The sequence below is a fragment of the Oncorhynchus kisutch genome, linkage group LG23 (genome assembly GCF_002021735.2).
Source record: "Oncorhynchus kisutch isolate 150728-3 linkage group LG23, Okis_V2, whole genome shotgun sequence".
NCBI lineage: Eukaryota > Metazoa > Chordata > Actinopteri > Salmoniformes > Salmonidae > Oncorhynchus > Oncorhynchus kisutch.
In genome coordinates this window covers 16,279,387-16,297,339 of record NC_034196.2, presented here as the reverse complement: position 1 = coordinate 16,297,339, position 17,953 = coordinate 16,279,387, and the positions used below count along the sequence as shown (strand labels likewise).

The 17,953-nt window shown below is 46.4% G+C and overlaps 1 protein-coding gene across 11 annotated transcripts in view; it reads left to right on the top strand.

Annotated features, from left to right (window-relative positions):
- Nucleotides 1-17,953, top strand: part of LOC109868347 (guanine nucleotide exchange factor VAV2-like) — a 245,009-nt gene that overhangs the window by 159,318 nt on the left and 67,738 nt on the right. For all 11 annotated transcript variants that reach the window (XM_031802623.1, XM_031802621.1, XM_031802620.1 and 8 more), the window contains exon 3: nt 12,808-12,866. In XM_031802623.1, the coding sequence (XP_031658483.1) occupies nt 12,808-12,866 (59 nt within the window). The remainder of the gene's footprint in view (nt 1-12,807; nt 12,867-17,953) is intronic.

The window sequence follows — 17,953 nt, the reverse complement described above, 5'->3', positions numbered from 1 at the left end:
TTTCACACCCAGTAAGCGCACTCCCTGCCTCCCTGACACCTATTAGACTGATGGAAAGTTGTCTCTCCTATACTTTTCCTATCCAACCCTCCTAACTCATTCTCTAGGACTTAGACTGAGTGATGGCCCCAGTTGTAATCAAACCCTTTATCCAGACACTCAATCAGTCTCACGCTATCTGGAGGATATAGCGTTGAGGCACCCATCTTTTGTCTCAGATGTGTCCACTACCCTCTTTATGACATTCTCTACTGCTGGCGATCTTTCTCCATTGCAGGCAGCATGGACTCAGAAACACCATCTCAAGCTGGGTCTCTGCTGTTTGAGCTACATTGGAAAATTTGACATTCAATGAGGTGTGGAAATTGAACAGCAGGAGTGTAATGAGTATAGCAGAGGAGACGCAGATAGGAAGTCTGAGGGACTGGGACACCTAGGGCGTTTAACGACCAAAGCCTTAGATCGCTTCAATTAAATGTTCCTGAATGGGAACGGAAATGGGGAAAGGAAGGCTCTAGCCAGGTTCAGCTCAATATCCACTGGATTACCTACAGGGAGATAAGGAGGATGATGGGCCAATCAAAGTGGAAGGAGCCACCTCACTAGTCTCCCAGACTGCATCTCTCTCTGTCTGAGTCTCTAGCTGACTCAGCCAGTCTCCAGAGCAATCCTCTCCTGAGTGGAAAGATCCTCACAGTGATAAAGGTAGAGTGGAGGCTAAACAGGCTAATTATCTGCTAAGGAATATCTGCGAAGCCAAACGGAGAGCTCGGCTAGCTCAGGGCTTCATTTCACAAGTTGTTTACATTTTCTCAGGTTTTGTGGATTTTGCTCCACACAATGTGTGCTTTCACTAATCTCTCATCATATATTTTCTCAAATCTGCCTTGTCGGTCTAAGGTTTTAATCTCAGGTCAGCTGGTTGTGAAATATTTGTAAATATTTTAAGTAGGCATACTTGAAGTGGGAATTTCTCGAGTGTGTACGGGACAAAGGAATAATCCAACACACATGCATAAACAAAACCACTAACATCCCTAGTTGTGCTTAGTGAGATTTGGTCCACATTTTGGGATGGCTGTTCCTGTCCTGTACACCTGTTCCTAGGTGTACAGGACAGGAGGTGACAGGATCCTAACAGTAGTGGACAGGGCTCCTATTGGAATCCCTTTGTTCTGCTGTCACGTTCACTGCTGCTGTGGAAACATCCCGCTGGCCAATCAGCTGGCACTCTCAGGAGTGGCCTCTTTGTCCCTGTCACCACTGGAGAGAGGGCCTTTTATGCCATCTGAATTGCTACTCTGTTTTCCACCTTCCCTCTTTCTTGCTATCTCTCTCTCTCTCTCTCTCTCTCTCTCTGTCTCTCTCCTGAAGTTCACTTGACAAATATTTAACATGAACTGCTGTTAACACTGACAATGTTTGACATGCAGAATTATACAGTGAAGAATTGCTTAAGACAAACATGTCTTGTTACTGAGATTAATGTACATGAAAACAAGGTTTATGAAATGTGATAATATAATGTAAACACCGTAGGGTAATCATTTCCAATGCAGTTGCTCATGTTTTTTCATGCTCTGTCGTCCTCCAGGAATCTTCTTCTTCTTCTTAAGCTTACTCTTCACTGTACTGACGAGGAATAGCCCCGACCTAACTCTCAGCAGAAATGGACACTCTCGGCTTTATATCATTCCTGCCCAGTAAACATTTAGCTGTGTGATATGGCTTTTAGAATAAGTGGGGGAATCTGAATGGAGGCGAAAGGAAGCAAGAGACAACGTCTGTATCATTCCATTCAGGGCCAGTCAGTTGGAAAGAAAGGATTGCTCCCTGGTGAGGGGCTGCCTTGGTATCATCTCTCTCTTTGTCTCTCTTTCCCTCCGACTGGAGCACTGTGGATTGAATAATCCATTCGTTTTCTGTCAGACACACCAGTGTGCTCTGGGACGTCTGCTGTCTAGAAGTCACGGAGGGGGGCAGAATTGGGGAAGGGTTCCCCTCTCGCCCTGTTTTATCTTCTCCAGCAGAGGGGTACGGGCACACCCCCTCGCCCCCCACAGGATGCTGGGATTACGCAGCAGCCTAATCCCATTCACTATCCTAGTCTCTGATGGGATATCATGCACTAAACATCTATTTGTGTGTTTGTTTGCTGTGTGTGTGTGTGTGTGTGTGTGTGTGTGTGTGTGTGTGTGTGTGTGTGTGTGTGTGTGTGTGTGTTTGTTTGCTGTGTGTGTGTGTGTGTGTGTGTGTGTGTGTGTGTGTGTGTGTGTGTTTGTTTGCTGTGTGTGTGTGTGTGTCTGTGCTCTATGTCTTTCTGTCTGTCTTCGCCCATGCACTTCCTGGCAGACTCAGGTGCCCCTCTCAGATAAGGGCTGTGTAAAGGATTTAGCCTCATCATCCCTAGCGCTCAGAGAGTAGCAGGAAAAAAGTCCTCACGGTTTCTCCTCTCCTATGCCTGGATGCCTTATCATAGGGCTGTGCTATTCTCCCAAGCAAGCCTTCGCTCCAGCACTTTCCTCGTGCCAGCTTTGTGTCAGGGCTCACCATAAAGACAACAGACTGCTACTGTGTGACAGAGATGCCTGCTTAGAGAGGGGTGGAGGAAAGGAGACATTCAGAGTCTCCGACATAGTTAATATTACCTCCCTTTCTCTCACACTCGCACTTTCACACGTATCGCTTGCCAGTCTTCATTGTCCTCATTAAGTAAACCATTTTTTAATAAAGCAAGAAAGAACCTACAGAGGTCAGTCCAACAAAGTGCAAATGCATGGTTCACTCAATCTATTCTGCTGGACATCTGAATAACATTTCCTTGCACTGTCTATGTATCCGCTGGTCTTCTAGGACTCTCTCCTGCTAAACAGAACATCTATTTCTCAGGAACTAATGACTTGGCTCAGAGAGCAGTTGCTTGCTGTTTTTTCTCTGTGTCCACCTGACCAGAACTGCCTCTGTAAATAACCAGCAGAGACAAGAGAGACACACATTACATGTGGAGCTGAACGCTGTACTCTACAGCACCAATATCACCTCAGGATCCACCCAACATCTGCCTAGCAACCAGAAGAGAATGACAGGATGAAGAGGAACATTTATCTTTCATTTCCTTGGTTAGAAGAGGAAATAAACAGAGATCTTCTTCAGGGTTGATTTTGGCCAGTGATCATCCTTTGTTCGTTTGGAAGAAGCGACGGTGTCCTCTTGTCCCTACCTCCCTGTTAGTTTCTCTCTGTTTGGTTCCAACATCTCTCTCTCTCTCTCTCTCTCTCTCTCTCCAGAGAGGAACTTAATGTAGGGATGCCATTAAAATCCTTGGGCAGGTCGCCTAACCATTTTTCTGGTCGTCTAGTCCAAACAGTCTAAAAGATGATTTATATAAATAAGAGTTTTTCGGAAGGGAAAATGCTTTCAGTGCAAACTTAGACTAAAACAAGATATAAAGTATGTAGATTGACCTATATACAGTTGGAGTCGTAAGTTTACATACACTTTAGCCAAATATATTTAAACTCAGTTTTTCACAATTCCTGACATTTAATCCTAGTAAAAATTCCCTGTTTTAGGTCAGTTAGGATCACCACTTTATTTTAAGAATGTGAAATGTCAGAATAATAGTAGAGAGAACGATTTATTTCAGCTTTTATTTCTTTCATCACATTGGGTCAGAAGTTTACATACACTCAATTAGTATTCGGTAGCATTGCCTTTAAATTGTTTAACTTGGGTCAAATGTTTCGGGTAGCCTTCCACAAGCTTCCCACAGTAAGTTGGGTGAATTTTGGCCCATTCCTCCTGAAAAAGTTGTCAGGTTTGTAGGCCTTCTTGCTCGCACATGCTTTTTCATTTCTGTCCACAAATATTCTAAGGGATTGAGGTCAGGGCATTGTGAAGGCCACTCCAATACCTTGACTTTGTTTTCCTTCAGCCATTACTCCGGGGCGGCAGGGTAGCCTAGTGGTTAGAGCGTTGGACTAGTAACCAGAAGTTTGCAAGTTCAAACCCTTGAGCTAACAAGGTACAAATCTGTCGTTCTGCCCCTGAACAGGCAGTTAACCCCCTAGGCCATCATTGAAAATAAGAAGTTGTTCTTAACTGACTTGCCTAGTAAAATAAATATTTTTTTGCCACAACTTTGGAAGTATGCTTGGGGTCATTGTCCATTTGGAAGACCCATTTGCGACCAAGATTTTACCTCCTTGACGGATGTCTTGAGATGTTACTTCAATATATCCACATAATTTTCCTCCCTCATGATGCCATCTATTTTGTGAAAAGTGCACTAGTCCCTCCTGCAGCAAAGCACCCCCACAACATGATGCTGCCACCCCCGTGCTTCACGATTGGAATGGTGTTTTTCGGCTTGCAAGCTTCCCCCTTTTTTCTCCAAACATAACGATGGTCATTATGGACAAACAGTTCTATTTTTGCTTCATCAGACCAGAGGACATTTCTCCAAAAAGTATGATCTTTGTCCCCATGTGCAGTTGCAAACCGTAGTCTGGCTTTTTTATGGAGCAGTGGCTTCTTCCTTGAGGAGCGGCTTTTCAGGTTATGTCAATATAGGACTCGTTTTACTGTGGATATAGATACTTTTGTACCCGTTTCCTCCAGCATCTTCACAAGGTCCTGGGATTGATTTGCACTTTTTCACCAAAGTACGTTCATCTCTAGGAGACAGAACGCGTCTCCTTCCTGAGCAGTATGACGGCTGTGTGGTTCCATGGTGTTTATACTTGCGTACCGTTGTTTGTACAGATGAACGTGGTACCTTCAGGAGTTTGGAAATTACTCCCAAGGATGAACCAGACTTGTTTTTCTTGGCTGATGTCTTTTGATTTCCCCATGATGTCAAGCAAAGAGGAACTGAGTTCAAAGGTAGGCCTTGAAATACATCCACAGGTACACCCCCAATTGACTCAAATAATGTAAATTAGCCTATCAGAAGCTTCTAAAGCCATGACATATTTTTCTGGAATTTCCCAAGCTGTTTAAAGGCAGTCAACTCAGTGTATGTAAACTTCTGACCCACTGTAATTGTGATACAGTGAATTATAAGTGAAATAATCTGTCTGTAAACAATTGTTGGATAAATGACTTGTGTCAGGCACAAAGTAGATGTTCTAACCGACTTGCCAAAACTATAGTTTGTTTTAACAAGACATTTGTGGAGTGGTTGAAAAAAAGTTTTAATGACTCTAACCTAAGTGTATGTAAACTTCAACTTGTATTTGTATTTGTTTATAATATAATCTTTGAGAACTAACAATCACGCAAATAAAAGCTAGGCAGTTCGGGAGAATAGGAAATTCACAAAACAATGAATTTAGCATTATGATTTTGTTGTTATGTTTGAGCAAAAGAACACAGCAATAGCCATCACAAAATGCATAGAATTGCAAGACATTTTAAAACTGCAACCTTTTCTGTCAGCTCCATGGCAAGATGTGTAGAAATGCAGGAAATTAGTTTAGAAACTACAACAACAAAAAATGTGTAGAATTGAAGGAAATTGGCTTTAAAATCATAAAATGTCTCTACACCGCAAAGATGGGAGCCTCTAAAATGTTTTCTAATATTCAGCTGCATGGATGGGCCAACCGCACCCATTGCCACACCCCCACACCACGCCCCCTGCCACACCCACCACCTATGCCCCTTTCGTTCTCATCATATGTCCTCAATAGTGTACCACAGAGAACCACCATACAGTAGACCCTGAAGGTCCTGAAGGAGTTGGATGCAGTTTGCTTGCGAAGCAGCTGGTGTCGATTGTGATGCGCGACTTCACATGGCTTAACATGAAAACATGTGACATCCTACAATGGTCCACGTGTTTCTTCTCACCTGAGACTAATATGAATGTCAATCATATCCGACGAGTGTCAATAGGAAACCCACGGGAGTGTATGTCCAGTGTGATGGAACTCCAAAGAAACAACCCTGTGCAGTGATTCCCTCCTTGCTGAAGCCAGGTCTGACTGTGAGGAAGGTGTATGATTCTCCCAGTGTTATGCTTATGAAAGACATGCGGGTTTGGTTTAGTTAAGTCTTCAAGAGGCATGTAGGAGTGTAGACTAGTATTACAGTTAGTCGACTACGACCTGCTCTGTGGCTGTCCCTCCCAACTGCAGTGAGACACACACCCTGATAACATCTGGGTAACGATTTTCTAATGGAAATGTGTCCTGCGGATGAAGGAGAGGTTACTCCTCTCTCTCTCAACCTTGTGTTACAGTGTGTCAGCTGTGAGAAGAGCCTAAAAAGCTGTTTTGTTTTAACATCTGCATCCAATGATGGCTCTACTACGTAGGAGAGGAGAGGGGTCCCGCTGCCGCCCTTCGGGGCTGGACAGGCCTCCCGTCGCCGGCCATGAAAAGACATGAGGAGGAGGGATTAGTGAGCTCTCGCCTGAAGAGTTGGGAGGAATCAGGAAATGATCACAGCATCTATTGGCTTGGTAAGAATGCAAACAGACTGCTGGTATAGGGAGAGCTGAGGAGGGGAGGGGTGGCTGTGTACGACTTATTAACTACCCAGTGATGCAATCCTCTCAGGGAGGGTGACTTTTTGGTTTGGCCCATCAGTTGTGCATCAGCATGAATGGATGTTGTCTGGGGATTTTCAGGAGCAGGTGGGCACACTGGCATGCAAGCAATTACACACTCAGACACACACAGTCACACACACACAGTGGCACACAAAGACGCACGCATGTGCACACACACGCATGCGTAATTACTCGCACTAGTTAATCACACACACACTTGCACCGGCAGGATACAGTATCTGCTACTGTATGGCTTTACGGTTGTTGGGAACTATGTCTGCTTCTTTGATATGTGCTTGGTCAGCAAAGGACCAGGATGCAGCAGGGTCTTGCTAGGCCCTCATTGGTGAGTCCACTCTGTACAGTGCTGTCACCAGCTCCCTTCACCTGTTATCCTCCTCGTTCATAATACATGGACTTCATAATAAATGGACAGCGAATAGATTCATAAATGAATATAACCACAATACATATCTGAACAGCAGTGATTCACATTCAGATGGGCGATACGCTTGAACTGCATCGCTGTGATTGTATTGGCTGAATCACTATGTCAGCTGAAATGCACAATGGTCAGCTTTACAGCATAGCCGCTCATGCATGGTATACACTGAGTGGACAGAACATTACACCTTCTGAGTATTTAGTTGCACCCACTTTTGCCCTCAGAACATTGTCAATTTGTTAGGGCCTGGACTCTACATGGTGTGATGTTGGCTGGATGTACTTTGGGTGCTGGACCATTCTTGATACACATGGGAAACTGTTGAGCGTGAAAAACTTTACAGTTTTGCATTTCTTGACACATTCAAAGTGGTGTGCCTGGCCCCTACTACCGTCCTCTGTTTTGTAGTGTACATAGGGATGGTGCATGTCTCCAAGGACAAGAGAAATCCATACAGAGGAAGGGGGGTTTCTCGTTACTTGGCTACAGTTTCCAGTGTGGATTTATGTCCGCTCTGCTATCAACCTCTCTCCTGACCCTCTTATCTTGACTGAACCTTAACTAATCCCCATCGCTGGGAGCACCTGTCTCACTGACCATTACTGCCCGGCAACCCGCCTCACAGGCTATTTTACTATTGATCTGTGTGTGTGTGTGTGTGTGTGTGTGTGTGTGTGTGTGTGTGTGTGTGTGTGTGTGTGTGTGTGTGTGTGTGTGTGTGTGTGTGTGTGTGTGTGTGTGTGTGTGTGTATCTGTGTGTGTGTGTGTGTGTGTGTGTGTGTGTGTGTGTGTGTGTGTGTGTGTGTGTGTGTGTGTGTGTGTGTGTGTGTGTGTGTGTGTACACCATGGGAAGTCACACAAGAACTAGCTGGTCCATCTAGCTCAGATTCAGTGTGAAATGGGACAGGTCATGGGAATGACAGCAGCACATTGGTGGGTCTCAACAAGGCCAGAAAGATCTATGCAGGGTCATTTGTACATATTACCCACGGTGTCCTTTCCTTTGAAGCATAGCACAGGTCCAGATCAGATTGATTTTAGGCCCCTGATAAAAACATACAGTTTGAGTTTCAGTTTCAGTGTCATGATGTCACAGTGTAGGCTATTTCTTATATCATTACGAAGTAGTAAGGGCAGAAAACCTGTCAACCTTATTGACAGGCTTAATCTGTAATATCCCATTATTATTTTCATCTATAAGGATCATGCAAATTTATAGAAACCATATTTTCATGGGTTTTATGCCTTATAGGCTTACTGCCATGTTGACTGACTGAGTGAGGGTTGAATGGGGTGTTTGGGACAGTGCCCGTGCCTGTGGACCTAATAGCTTCAGGCTTTGACGGGATGTGCATGGTGAAATCCCCCATAATCACAGCTGCACTGATGCTTTAAGGGGCGCTTTGAGAGGATTTAGCGCTAATGCTAATGTCCAGGTGCCAATCTGTCTGCAATCAGGCTTTACAGCACAGGGCTGGCAAGCGCTAACTCAGAGACGGAGACATGTGCTTTACATACAGCAGTTAACTGAACAGTTGGCCTATATTGCATGGAATAAAGGCCATCCAGTTGAAACAGCGAACACTGTTCAGTGTCGTAGAGGTTTGTGTGTGTGTGTGTTAACCTTCTTCGCAGAGCTGGGGCCTGGATAGACTGCGTCTGCTCCTGCTGGCCCCAAGCTCTGGGACACACACAGGACTGGGCTGTCCATTTTTTATGATGTAAGGGAGCCGGGAACACTGCCATCTGTTTTCTCCTCTCCACTTGGTCCTCTCTCCTCTCCTCTTCTCTCCTCTGCTGTCTCTGGCATGATGATGGGCCCAACTGTGCTGCCGTCACACTGTGGGGTGAATGCTTCATAAATATCACACCAGGGGGGAGGTGTGTGAGCGTGCCTCTGTACCCTGGAAAGAGTGCGAGAGGGGTGTAAAATGGATCTGGGTGAGATGTCCTATGAATTCATTTCACTGTTGGTGTGCGTCCAGTACTTACAGTACATTGATTGTTGGTGTGAGATGTGATGTGTCATGAATACATGTAATTGGCTGTTGTGGTATGTGGACACTGTGACCTGTCAATAGCATTGTGAGACATTGTTCTGTTTCTAATCAAATCACCACCCCTCTGTGCCCACTGCCGATAGCATTCAGCACCATATTTTGTTTGTTTTGACACACGATAGATGATCATGTAAATTAACCCACGTCTAGTTGTCAGGGTGGCTGAGTATTTGATTGGTTGAGGCTGGTCACATGGGGTTCCCAGCTGTGACGGTGGCCACATGTTTGCTTGTCCCAGAAATGGACTGTGACACGTGTTTGTAGCTGATTCGTCTATACATATGTATCCCCCACCCCGCTCCCCTCTGCCCCCTCTGCTCTAAACAAATGAAGTCTAATGTAAACAATGCATGCATGTGTCATGCTGTACTTCAGGAAGCATAAGGGAGGCTGGTCCTGCCATGGATCCCCAGTCACAAGCTTTTGGCTTGGCAGCTCCTTCCTTACTGTAGGGGGAAGGCTGAGGGTGGTGGGGCAGGGCCAGTTCTGGGGTTGAGAGGGGGTGAGGCTGTGGGTGGGGATGGGGGATGGGTAGAGAGTGTTATTGCCACTCCATCTTGTGATGATTATTTTTCATATTTCGTCAACTCTGGGTGAGAGAAGCTTTATTCTCTGGTCTGTCCCGCCCAGAGTTGGGCCTCCCATGGCACCATGACTGAGACGAGAGAGAAATCAATCATGTGGAAAAAGACAGAGAGAGAGCCTTTGACTGGTCTGCAGGAAAGGACAAAGAGAGTAGGAGAGTATAGGGTGGGAGAGGAGGACTGGGTGTCGGACAGTGGGGAGAGTGAGGAAGTGAGGAAGGGGGCAGAGGTTAGATAGAAGGAGCAGAGGTTAGATAGAAGGAGCAGAGGTTAGATAGAAGGAGCAGAGGTTAGATAGAAGGAGCAGAGGTTAGATAGAAGGATGAAGGAGCAGAGGTTAGATAGAAGGAGCAGAGGTGTAGAGGTTAGATAGAAGGATGAAGGTGTAGAGGTTAGATAGAAGGAGCAGAGGTTAGATGAAGATGAAGATGAAGGCTAGATGAAGAGGCAGAGGTTAGATAGAAGGGTGAAGAGGCAGAGGTTAGACAGAAGGATGAAAGAGCAGAGGTTAGATAGAAGGAGCAGAGGTTAGATAGAAGGAGCAGAGGTTAGATAGAAGGAGCAGAGGTTAGATAGAAGGAGCAGAGGTTAGATAGAAGGAGCAGAGGTTAGATAGAAGGAGCAGAGGTTAGATAGAAGGAGCAGAGGTTAGATAGAAGGAGCAGAGGTTAGATAGAAGGAGCAGAGGTTAGAGAGAAGGATGAAGGAGCAGAGGTTAGATAGAAGGAGCAGAGGTGTAGAGGTTAGATAGAAGGATGAAGGTGTAGAGGTTAGATAGAAGGAGCAGAGGTTAGATGAAGATGAAGATGAAGGTTAGATGAAGAGGCAGAGGTTAGATAGAAGGGTGAAGAGGCAGAGGTTAGATAGAAGGGTGAAAGGGCAGGGGTTAGATAGAAGGGTGAAGAGGCAGAAATTAGATAGAAGGGTGAAAGGGCTGAGGTTATATAGAAGGGTGATAGGGCAGAGGTTAGATAGAAGGGTGAAGAGGCAGAGGTTAGATAGAAGAGTGAAGAGGCAGAGGTTAGATAGAAGGGTGAAAGGGCAGAGGTTAGATAGAAGGGTGAAGAGGCAGAGGTTAGATAGAAGAGTGAAGAGGCAGAGGTTAGATAGAAGGGTGAAAGGGCAGAGGTTAGATAGAAGGGTGAAAGGGCAGAGGTTAGATAGAAGGGTGAAGAGGCAGAGGTTAGATAGAAGGGTGAAAGGGCAGAGGTTAGATAGAAGGGTGAAGAGAGCATAGTGAGAGACAGAGAAGGGGGGGGGTAAATAAAAAGAGAGTGATTTACATGATCTGGTTCTCATATTTAGTTCATCTCACTGTGTTGGTGTCACCATATTAAGGCTTAATTCATATTCATGCCCATAACCCAATATTACCCAGTGAGGCATGAACAGGAAAGACATGGCACTGAAAGGCAGGGTAATGCTCTATTCCAGCCTCATCATTTCTCCCCTCTGCCAATGGGTGAGACCAGGGCACCATATGGGGGCATGCCCCAGCCCTGCAGCTAGATTAGGTGGGTGGTGTGCCAACCCATGGATCTGGAATGACAAAGCACCCTATATCAAAGGCCTTAACCAAGTGATGGGACTAAAGTCACCTAATACACTATTCTCTACAGTGGCCATTTTCATGCAGATTTCCAGTCTCAGTCCAAAGTGCATTATGAGTGCCAGGTAAGCGTCTGTGTAATAGAGTATAGCCTATGTTAGAGGCAGCATGGCATGTCTGCTCATTACATGGGTCTTTAGCCACACGGAAAGCAACACTTCAGCATTCAGAGTCCCCACAGTGTTTTAAAAGGCTGACAGATGCAAGCCTATACATATTCATGTACTGAAAGGGACAATGGAGCAGCCATAACGTCCATTCACCATCGCAGTGTATGGCTTACCATATCGGTCAGGTATTCATTCCTCTGGGTGGTTGAGCCACGCCATGGTCCTTAGACTGGTGCTTGGTCCTAACCCGCTTCACACTAGCACTTAGCCTGAGCTCCACCTGCCTTTGAAGCACCCTAGACTCCCATTGAAGTTAAACACTTTCATTATGCAGTTTAGAGCGGAGAGCAGAGGTGTATAATGATGGAGGGAGGGGAGAAGGGAGAGAGTAGAGAGAGGAGGTGTATAATGATGGAGGGAGGGGAGAAGGGAGAGAGTAGAGAGAGGAGGTGTATAATGATGGAGGGAGGGGAGAAGGGAGAGAGTAGAGAGCGGAGGTGTATAATGATGGAGGGAGGGGAGAAGGGAGAGAGTAGAGAGAGGAGGTGTATAATGATGGATGGAGGGGAGAATGGAGAGAGTAGAGAGAGGAGGGGTATAATGATGGAGGGAGGGGAGAAGGGAGAGAGTAGAGAGAGGAGGTGTATAATGATGGAGGGAGGGGAGAAGGGAGAGAGTAGAGAGAGGAGGGGTATAACTGTTTCCTCTGTCTCTGGTGGGGGACAGCTGGCATCGCCATGGCCATGGAGGCACAAACACACCCAGGAGTGCATAATGAGGCGTGGAAGCAGAATTTTGGCGGTTAGGAGGGGTTGGGACGGGCTCCATCATATGTCTGTATTAGCCTTGGAGGAGCCTCCAGCACGCCATCTCAAAGCCCGCCAAACAGCCACCCATAAGCCCACTCACATGTGACTCACGACCAGCATTAAATCAGTTTAAATACAGGCACGCATTTAACCTTGTTATACCGCACTGGTTTCACCAGAGGAGAGAGAGGGAGAGCAAGCGTGAGATAGAGAGGGAGAGGTAGAGAAAGAGAGAGAGCAAGCGTGAGATAGAGAGAGAGAGGGAACATGGGAGGGGGGGGTGGGGGTGGGGGGGGGTCTGATCTGAGTAAAGTGGCCCAGGTCCGTGACTGTGCGGGGGCATTTGGCACCACATGTCTCTGGATGTCATCATTAACATGGTGGCCTGCATTATGCTCACACACAATCCTGTGTGTGGCTGCGCATGACGATGTTGCTAAGAAACACCACATTGCTCTCCTCGCTCGTCAACACATTAAGTTTAACATCTATTCACCAGATTTAGGCGGAGCAGACGGGCCTGTCTTACTGACTGAGTGAGGAGATGCTGACTGTGTTGCCGACTGTGTTGTAGACTTTGTGTCTGACTATGACCGTGTCATTGACTGTGTTCTCTCTCTGCTGTGTGTTCCAGGTGATCTCAGCCCTGTCCAGGATCTCCCACCACAGCATCGCACAGATCAAGGGGATCAGGTATGTCTTCTCTCCTCCCATTGCCCATTTGAGAAAGAGGAACATTGAATATGTTCACTGTATCGCTCAATCAGACACGGTTGTTTAATTGTGGTAACAGGTTAGATCTCGGCCCACTCCTACTTATACCACGGCCTCTATTGATAACCCGTTCTGGAAGGACCACATGGAAGTCCAGTATCAGATGGCTCAGATCACATCTAAACTCTACCTCATATCTCTTTGTGTCACGTCAAAGGAAATAGCTCACACTAGTTTATTGGGTGCTGCGAAACCGCTTTCTGATTTCTCTTTATTTGTTCAATCTGTTCTCCCTGCTCGCTGGCTCCACAAATAAAGCAGTTTCATCCTGGCGGTCTGGGTAATGAGTTGATGGAGCGTGTCCATTAGGCCCCATGCCAGACCAGGGGACACAGAGACGGGCTCTGGCCATTAATAAATACTACACAGCTTGGTGAGAGGTGACTAAGTCACTTCTGTCCTGTCTGGCCAGCCTAATGTGGTGAAAACAAATCACAGCCTGTTTGGTTCCTTTACGTTGTTGTCAATTAGCAGATACTCTTATCCAGAGCGACTTACAGTAGTGAGTGCATTTTATTAGATTTTCTGTACTGGTTCCCCGTGGGAATTGAACCGACAACCCTGGCATTGCAAGCGCCATGTTCTACCAACTACCGACTGCCCTCCAGAATGCCATTTGGGGAAAATGTAATTTAATCCAAAACACCCTGGTATGTACAGTACCAGTCAAAACACCCTGGTATGTACAGTACCAGTCAAAACACCCTGGCATGTACAGTACCAGTCAAAACACCCTGGCATGTACAGTACCAGTCAAAACACCCTGGTATGTACAGTACCAGTCAAAACACCCTGGTATGTACAGTACCAGTCAAAACACCCTGGTATGTACAGTACCAGTCAAAACACCCTGGTATGTACAGTACCAGTCAAAACACCCTGGTATGTACAGTACCAGTCAAAACACCCTGGTATGTACAGTACCAGTCAAAACACCCTGGTATGTACAGTACCAGTCAAAACACCCTGGTATGTACAGTACCAGTCAAAACACCCTGGTATGTACAGTACCAGTCAAAACACCCTGGTATGTACAGTACCAGTCAAAACACCCTGGTATGTACAGTACCAGTCAAAACACCCTGGCATGTACAGTACCAGTCATCTTCATACAATTTTCTACATTGCAGAATAGTAGTGACGACACTATGAAATAACACATATGGAATTATGTAGTAACCAAAAAAGTGTTCAACAAATCTAAATATATTTTATATTTGAGATTCTTCAAAGTAGCCACCCTTTACCTTGATGACAGCTTTGCACACTCTTGGCATTCTCTCAACCAGCTTCACCTGGAATGCTCATCCCAGACTCGTACTGCTGTACATGTACAGTACATTAACCATGTGCAGTCAGATCATGGTCATATCTTTCAATCATCCACCACGTCACTGATTCTCTCTCACACCAACATAGGAAGCATGCCAAGAGGCACATGACCAACACATGGCATGGTCTAGGGCACATGAAGGTACATGATGTTAACATGTCTGTCCTTGCAGAGTGGTCAGTGTATATCAGTTGTTAAACACCCACCACACACTCTGGCCTCTCGATTCCTCCTGTCCTTCCCCTACTGCCTGGGATAAAGGCGACTGAGGCCTCTCTGCCCCTGTAGTTTTACAGAGACCTGTCAGTCCTCTTCAGTCTCACCCCCATGCCCCCTGTCACTAAACACAGACGTGTCCCTCTCTCACCCCAGAGACACTCAGCAGTTAAAAACACTCCTCCTGTTCTCTCTCTCTGCTCCTCTGGCTCTCTCTCTGTTCCTCTCTCTCTCTCTGTGCCTCTCTCTCTCTCTCTCTGTTTCTCTCTCTCTCTATCTGTTCCTCTCTCTCTCTGTTTCTCTCTCTCTCTCTCTGTTCCTCTCTCTCTCTGTTTCTCTCTCTCTGATCCTCTCCCTCTCTCTGTTTCTCTCTCTCTCTCTCTCTCTCTCTCTGTTCCTCTCTCTCTCTGTTCCTCTCTCTCTCTCTGTTTCTCTCTCTCTCTCTCTCTCTCTCTGCTCCTCTGGCTCTCTCTCTGTTTCTCTCTCTCTCTCTCTCTCTCTCTGCTCCTCTGGCTCTCTCTCTGTTTCTCTCTCTCTCTCTCTGTTCCTCTTTCTCTGTTTCTCTCTCTCTCTCTCTCTGTTCCTCTTTCTCTGTTTCTCTCTCTCTCTCTCTCTGCTCCTCTGGCTCTCTCTCTGTTTCTCTCTCTCTCTCTCTCTCTCTCTCTCTGTTCCTCTCTCTCTCTCTGTTCCTCTCTCTCTCTCTGTTTCTCTCTCTCTGTTTCTCTCTCTCTGTTCATTTCTCTGTTCCTCTCTCTCTTTTTCTCTCTCTCTCTCCTCTGTTCCTCTCTTTCTCTGTTTCTCTCTCTCTCTGTTCCTCTCTCTCTCTGTTCCTGTCTCTCTCTGTTTCTCTCTCTCTCTCTCTGTTTCTCTCTCTCTCTATCTGTTCCTCTCTCTCTCTCTCTGTTCCTCTCTCTCTCTCTCTCTCTCTCTCTCTCTGTTCCTCTCTCTCTCTCTCTGTTCCTCTCTCACTCCCTGTTTCTCTCTCTCTCTGTTTCTCTCTGTCTGTTCCTCTCTCGATCTCTGTTTCTCTCTCCCTGTTTCTCTCTCTCTCTGCCCCTCTCTCTCTCTCTGTTCCTCTCTCTCTCTGTTCCTCTCTCTATCTCTCTCTCTCTGTTCCTCTCTCTCTCTCTCTGTTCCTCTCTCTCTCTCTTTGTTCTCTCTCTCTCTCGTTTCTCTCTCTCTCTCTCTCTCTCTCTCTCTGTTCCTCTCTCTCTCTCTCTCTGTTTCTCTCTCTCTCTCTATCTCTGTTTCTCTCTCTCTCTCTGTGTCTCTCTCTCTCAGTTCCTCTCTCTCTCTCTGTTCCTACTCTCTCTCTGTTCCTCTCTCTCTCTCTGTTCCCCTCTCTCTCTCTGTTCCTCTCTCTCTCTCTAGTCTCTCTCTCTCCCTGTTCCTCTCCCACTCTCTCTATTTCTCTCTCTCTCTCTCTCTCTCTCTCTGTCTGTTCCTCTCTCCTCTGTTTCTCTCTCTCTCTCTCTCTCTCTCTCTCTCTGTTCCTGTCTCTCTCTGTTTCTCTCTCTCTCTATCTCTGTTTCTCTCTCTCTCTCTCTGTTCCTCTCTCTCTCTCATGTCCTCCTCTCTCTCTGTTCCCCTCTCTCTCTCTGTTCCTCTCTCTCTCTGTCTCTCTCTCCTCTGTTCCTCTCTCTCTGTTCCTCTCTCTCTCTGTCCTCTCTCTCTCCCTGTTCCTCATCCCCCTCTCTCTATTTCTCTCTCTCTCTCTCTCTGTTCCTCTCTCAATCTCTCTCTGTTTCCCTCTCTCTCTATATCTCTGTTTCTCTCTCTCTCTGTTCCTCTCTCTCTGTCTCTGTTTCTCTCTCTCTGTTCCTCTCGTCTCTCTGTATGTGTCTCTATCTCTCTCTCTGTCTCTGTTTCTCTCTCTCTCTCTCTGTTCCTCTCTCTCTGTTTCTCTCTCTCTGTTCCTCTCTCTCTCTGTTTATCTCTCTCTCTCTGTACCTCCCTCTCTCTCTCTGTTTCTCTCTATCTCTCTCCCTGTTTCTCTCTCTCCCTGTTTCTCTCTCTCTCTGCCCCTCTCTCTCTCTCTGTTCCTCTCTCTCTCTGTTCCTCTCTCTATCTCTCTCTCTCTGTTCCTCTCTCTCTCTCTCTGTTCCTCTCTCTCCTCTTTGTTTCTCTCTCTCTCTCTTTCTCTCTCTCTCTCTCTCTCTGTTCCTCTCTCTCTCTCTCTCTGTTTCTCTCTCTCTATCTCTGTTTCTCTCTCTCTCTCTGTTCCTCTCTCTCTCTCAGTTCCTCTCTCTCTCTGTTCCTCTCTCTCTCTCTGTTCCTCTCTCTCTCTGTTCCTCTCTCTCTCTCCTGTTCCTCTCTCTCTCTCTGCCCTCTCTCTCTCCCTTGTTCCTCTCCCACTCTCTCTATCTCTCTCTCTCTCTCTCTGTTCCTCTCTCTCTCTGTTTCTCTCTCTCTCTGTTTCTCTCTGTCTGTTCCTCTCTCGATCTCTGTTTCTCTCTCCCTGTTTCTCTCTCTCTCTGCCCCTCTCTCTCTCTCTGTTCCTCTCTCTCTCAGTTCCTCTCTCTATCTCTCTCTCTCTGTTCCTCTCTCCTCTCTCTGTTCCTCTCTCTCTCTTTGTTTTCTCTCTCTCCTCTTTCTCTCTCTCTCTCTCTCTCTCTCTTGTCCTCTCTCTCTCTCTCTGTTCCTCTCTCTCTCTCTTTGTTTCTCTCTCTCTCTCTTTCTCTCTCTCTCTCTCTCTCTCTCTCTGTTCCTCTCTCTCTCTCTCTCTGTTCTCTCTCTCTCTCTATCTCTGTTTCTCTCTCTCTCTCTGTGTCTCTCTCTCTCAGTTCCTCTCTCTCTCTCTGTTCCTCTCTCTCTCTGTTCCTCTCTCTCTCTCTGTTCCCCTCTCTCTCTCTGTTCCTCTCTCTCTCTCTGTCTCTCTCTCTCTCCCTGTTCCTCTCCCACTCTCTCTATTTCTCTCTCTCTCTCTCTCTGTTCCTCTCTCTCTCTGTTTCTCTCTCTCTCTCTCTCTCTCTCTCTCTCTGTTCCTGTCTCTCTCTGTTTCTCTCTCTCTCTATCTCTGTTTCTCTCTCTCTCTCTCTCTGTTCCTCTCTCTCTCTCAGTTCCTCTCTCTCTCTCTGTTCCCCTCTCTCTCTCTGTTCCTCTCTCTCTCTGTTCCTCTCTCTCCTCTCTGTTCCTCTCTCTCTCTTGTTCTCTCTCTCTCTGCTGTCCCTCTCTCTCTCACCTGTTCCTCTCCCCCTCTCTCTATTTCTCTCTCGTCTCTCTCTCTGTCCTCTCTCAATCTCTCTCTGTTCCCTCTCTCTCTATATCTCTGTTTCTCTCTCTCTCTGTTCCTCTCTCTCTGTCTCTGTTTCTCTCTCTCTGTTCCTCTCTCTCTCTGTTTCTCTCTCTCTCTCTCTGTCTCTGTTTCTCTCTCTCTCTCTCTCTGTTCCTCTCTCTCTGTTTCTCTCTCTCTGTTCCTCTCTCTCTCTGTTTATCTCTCTCTCTCTGTACCTCCCTC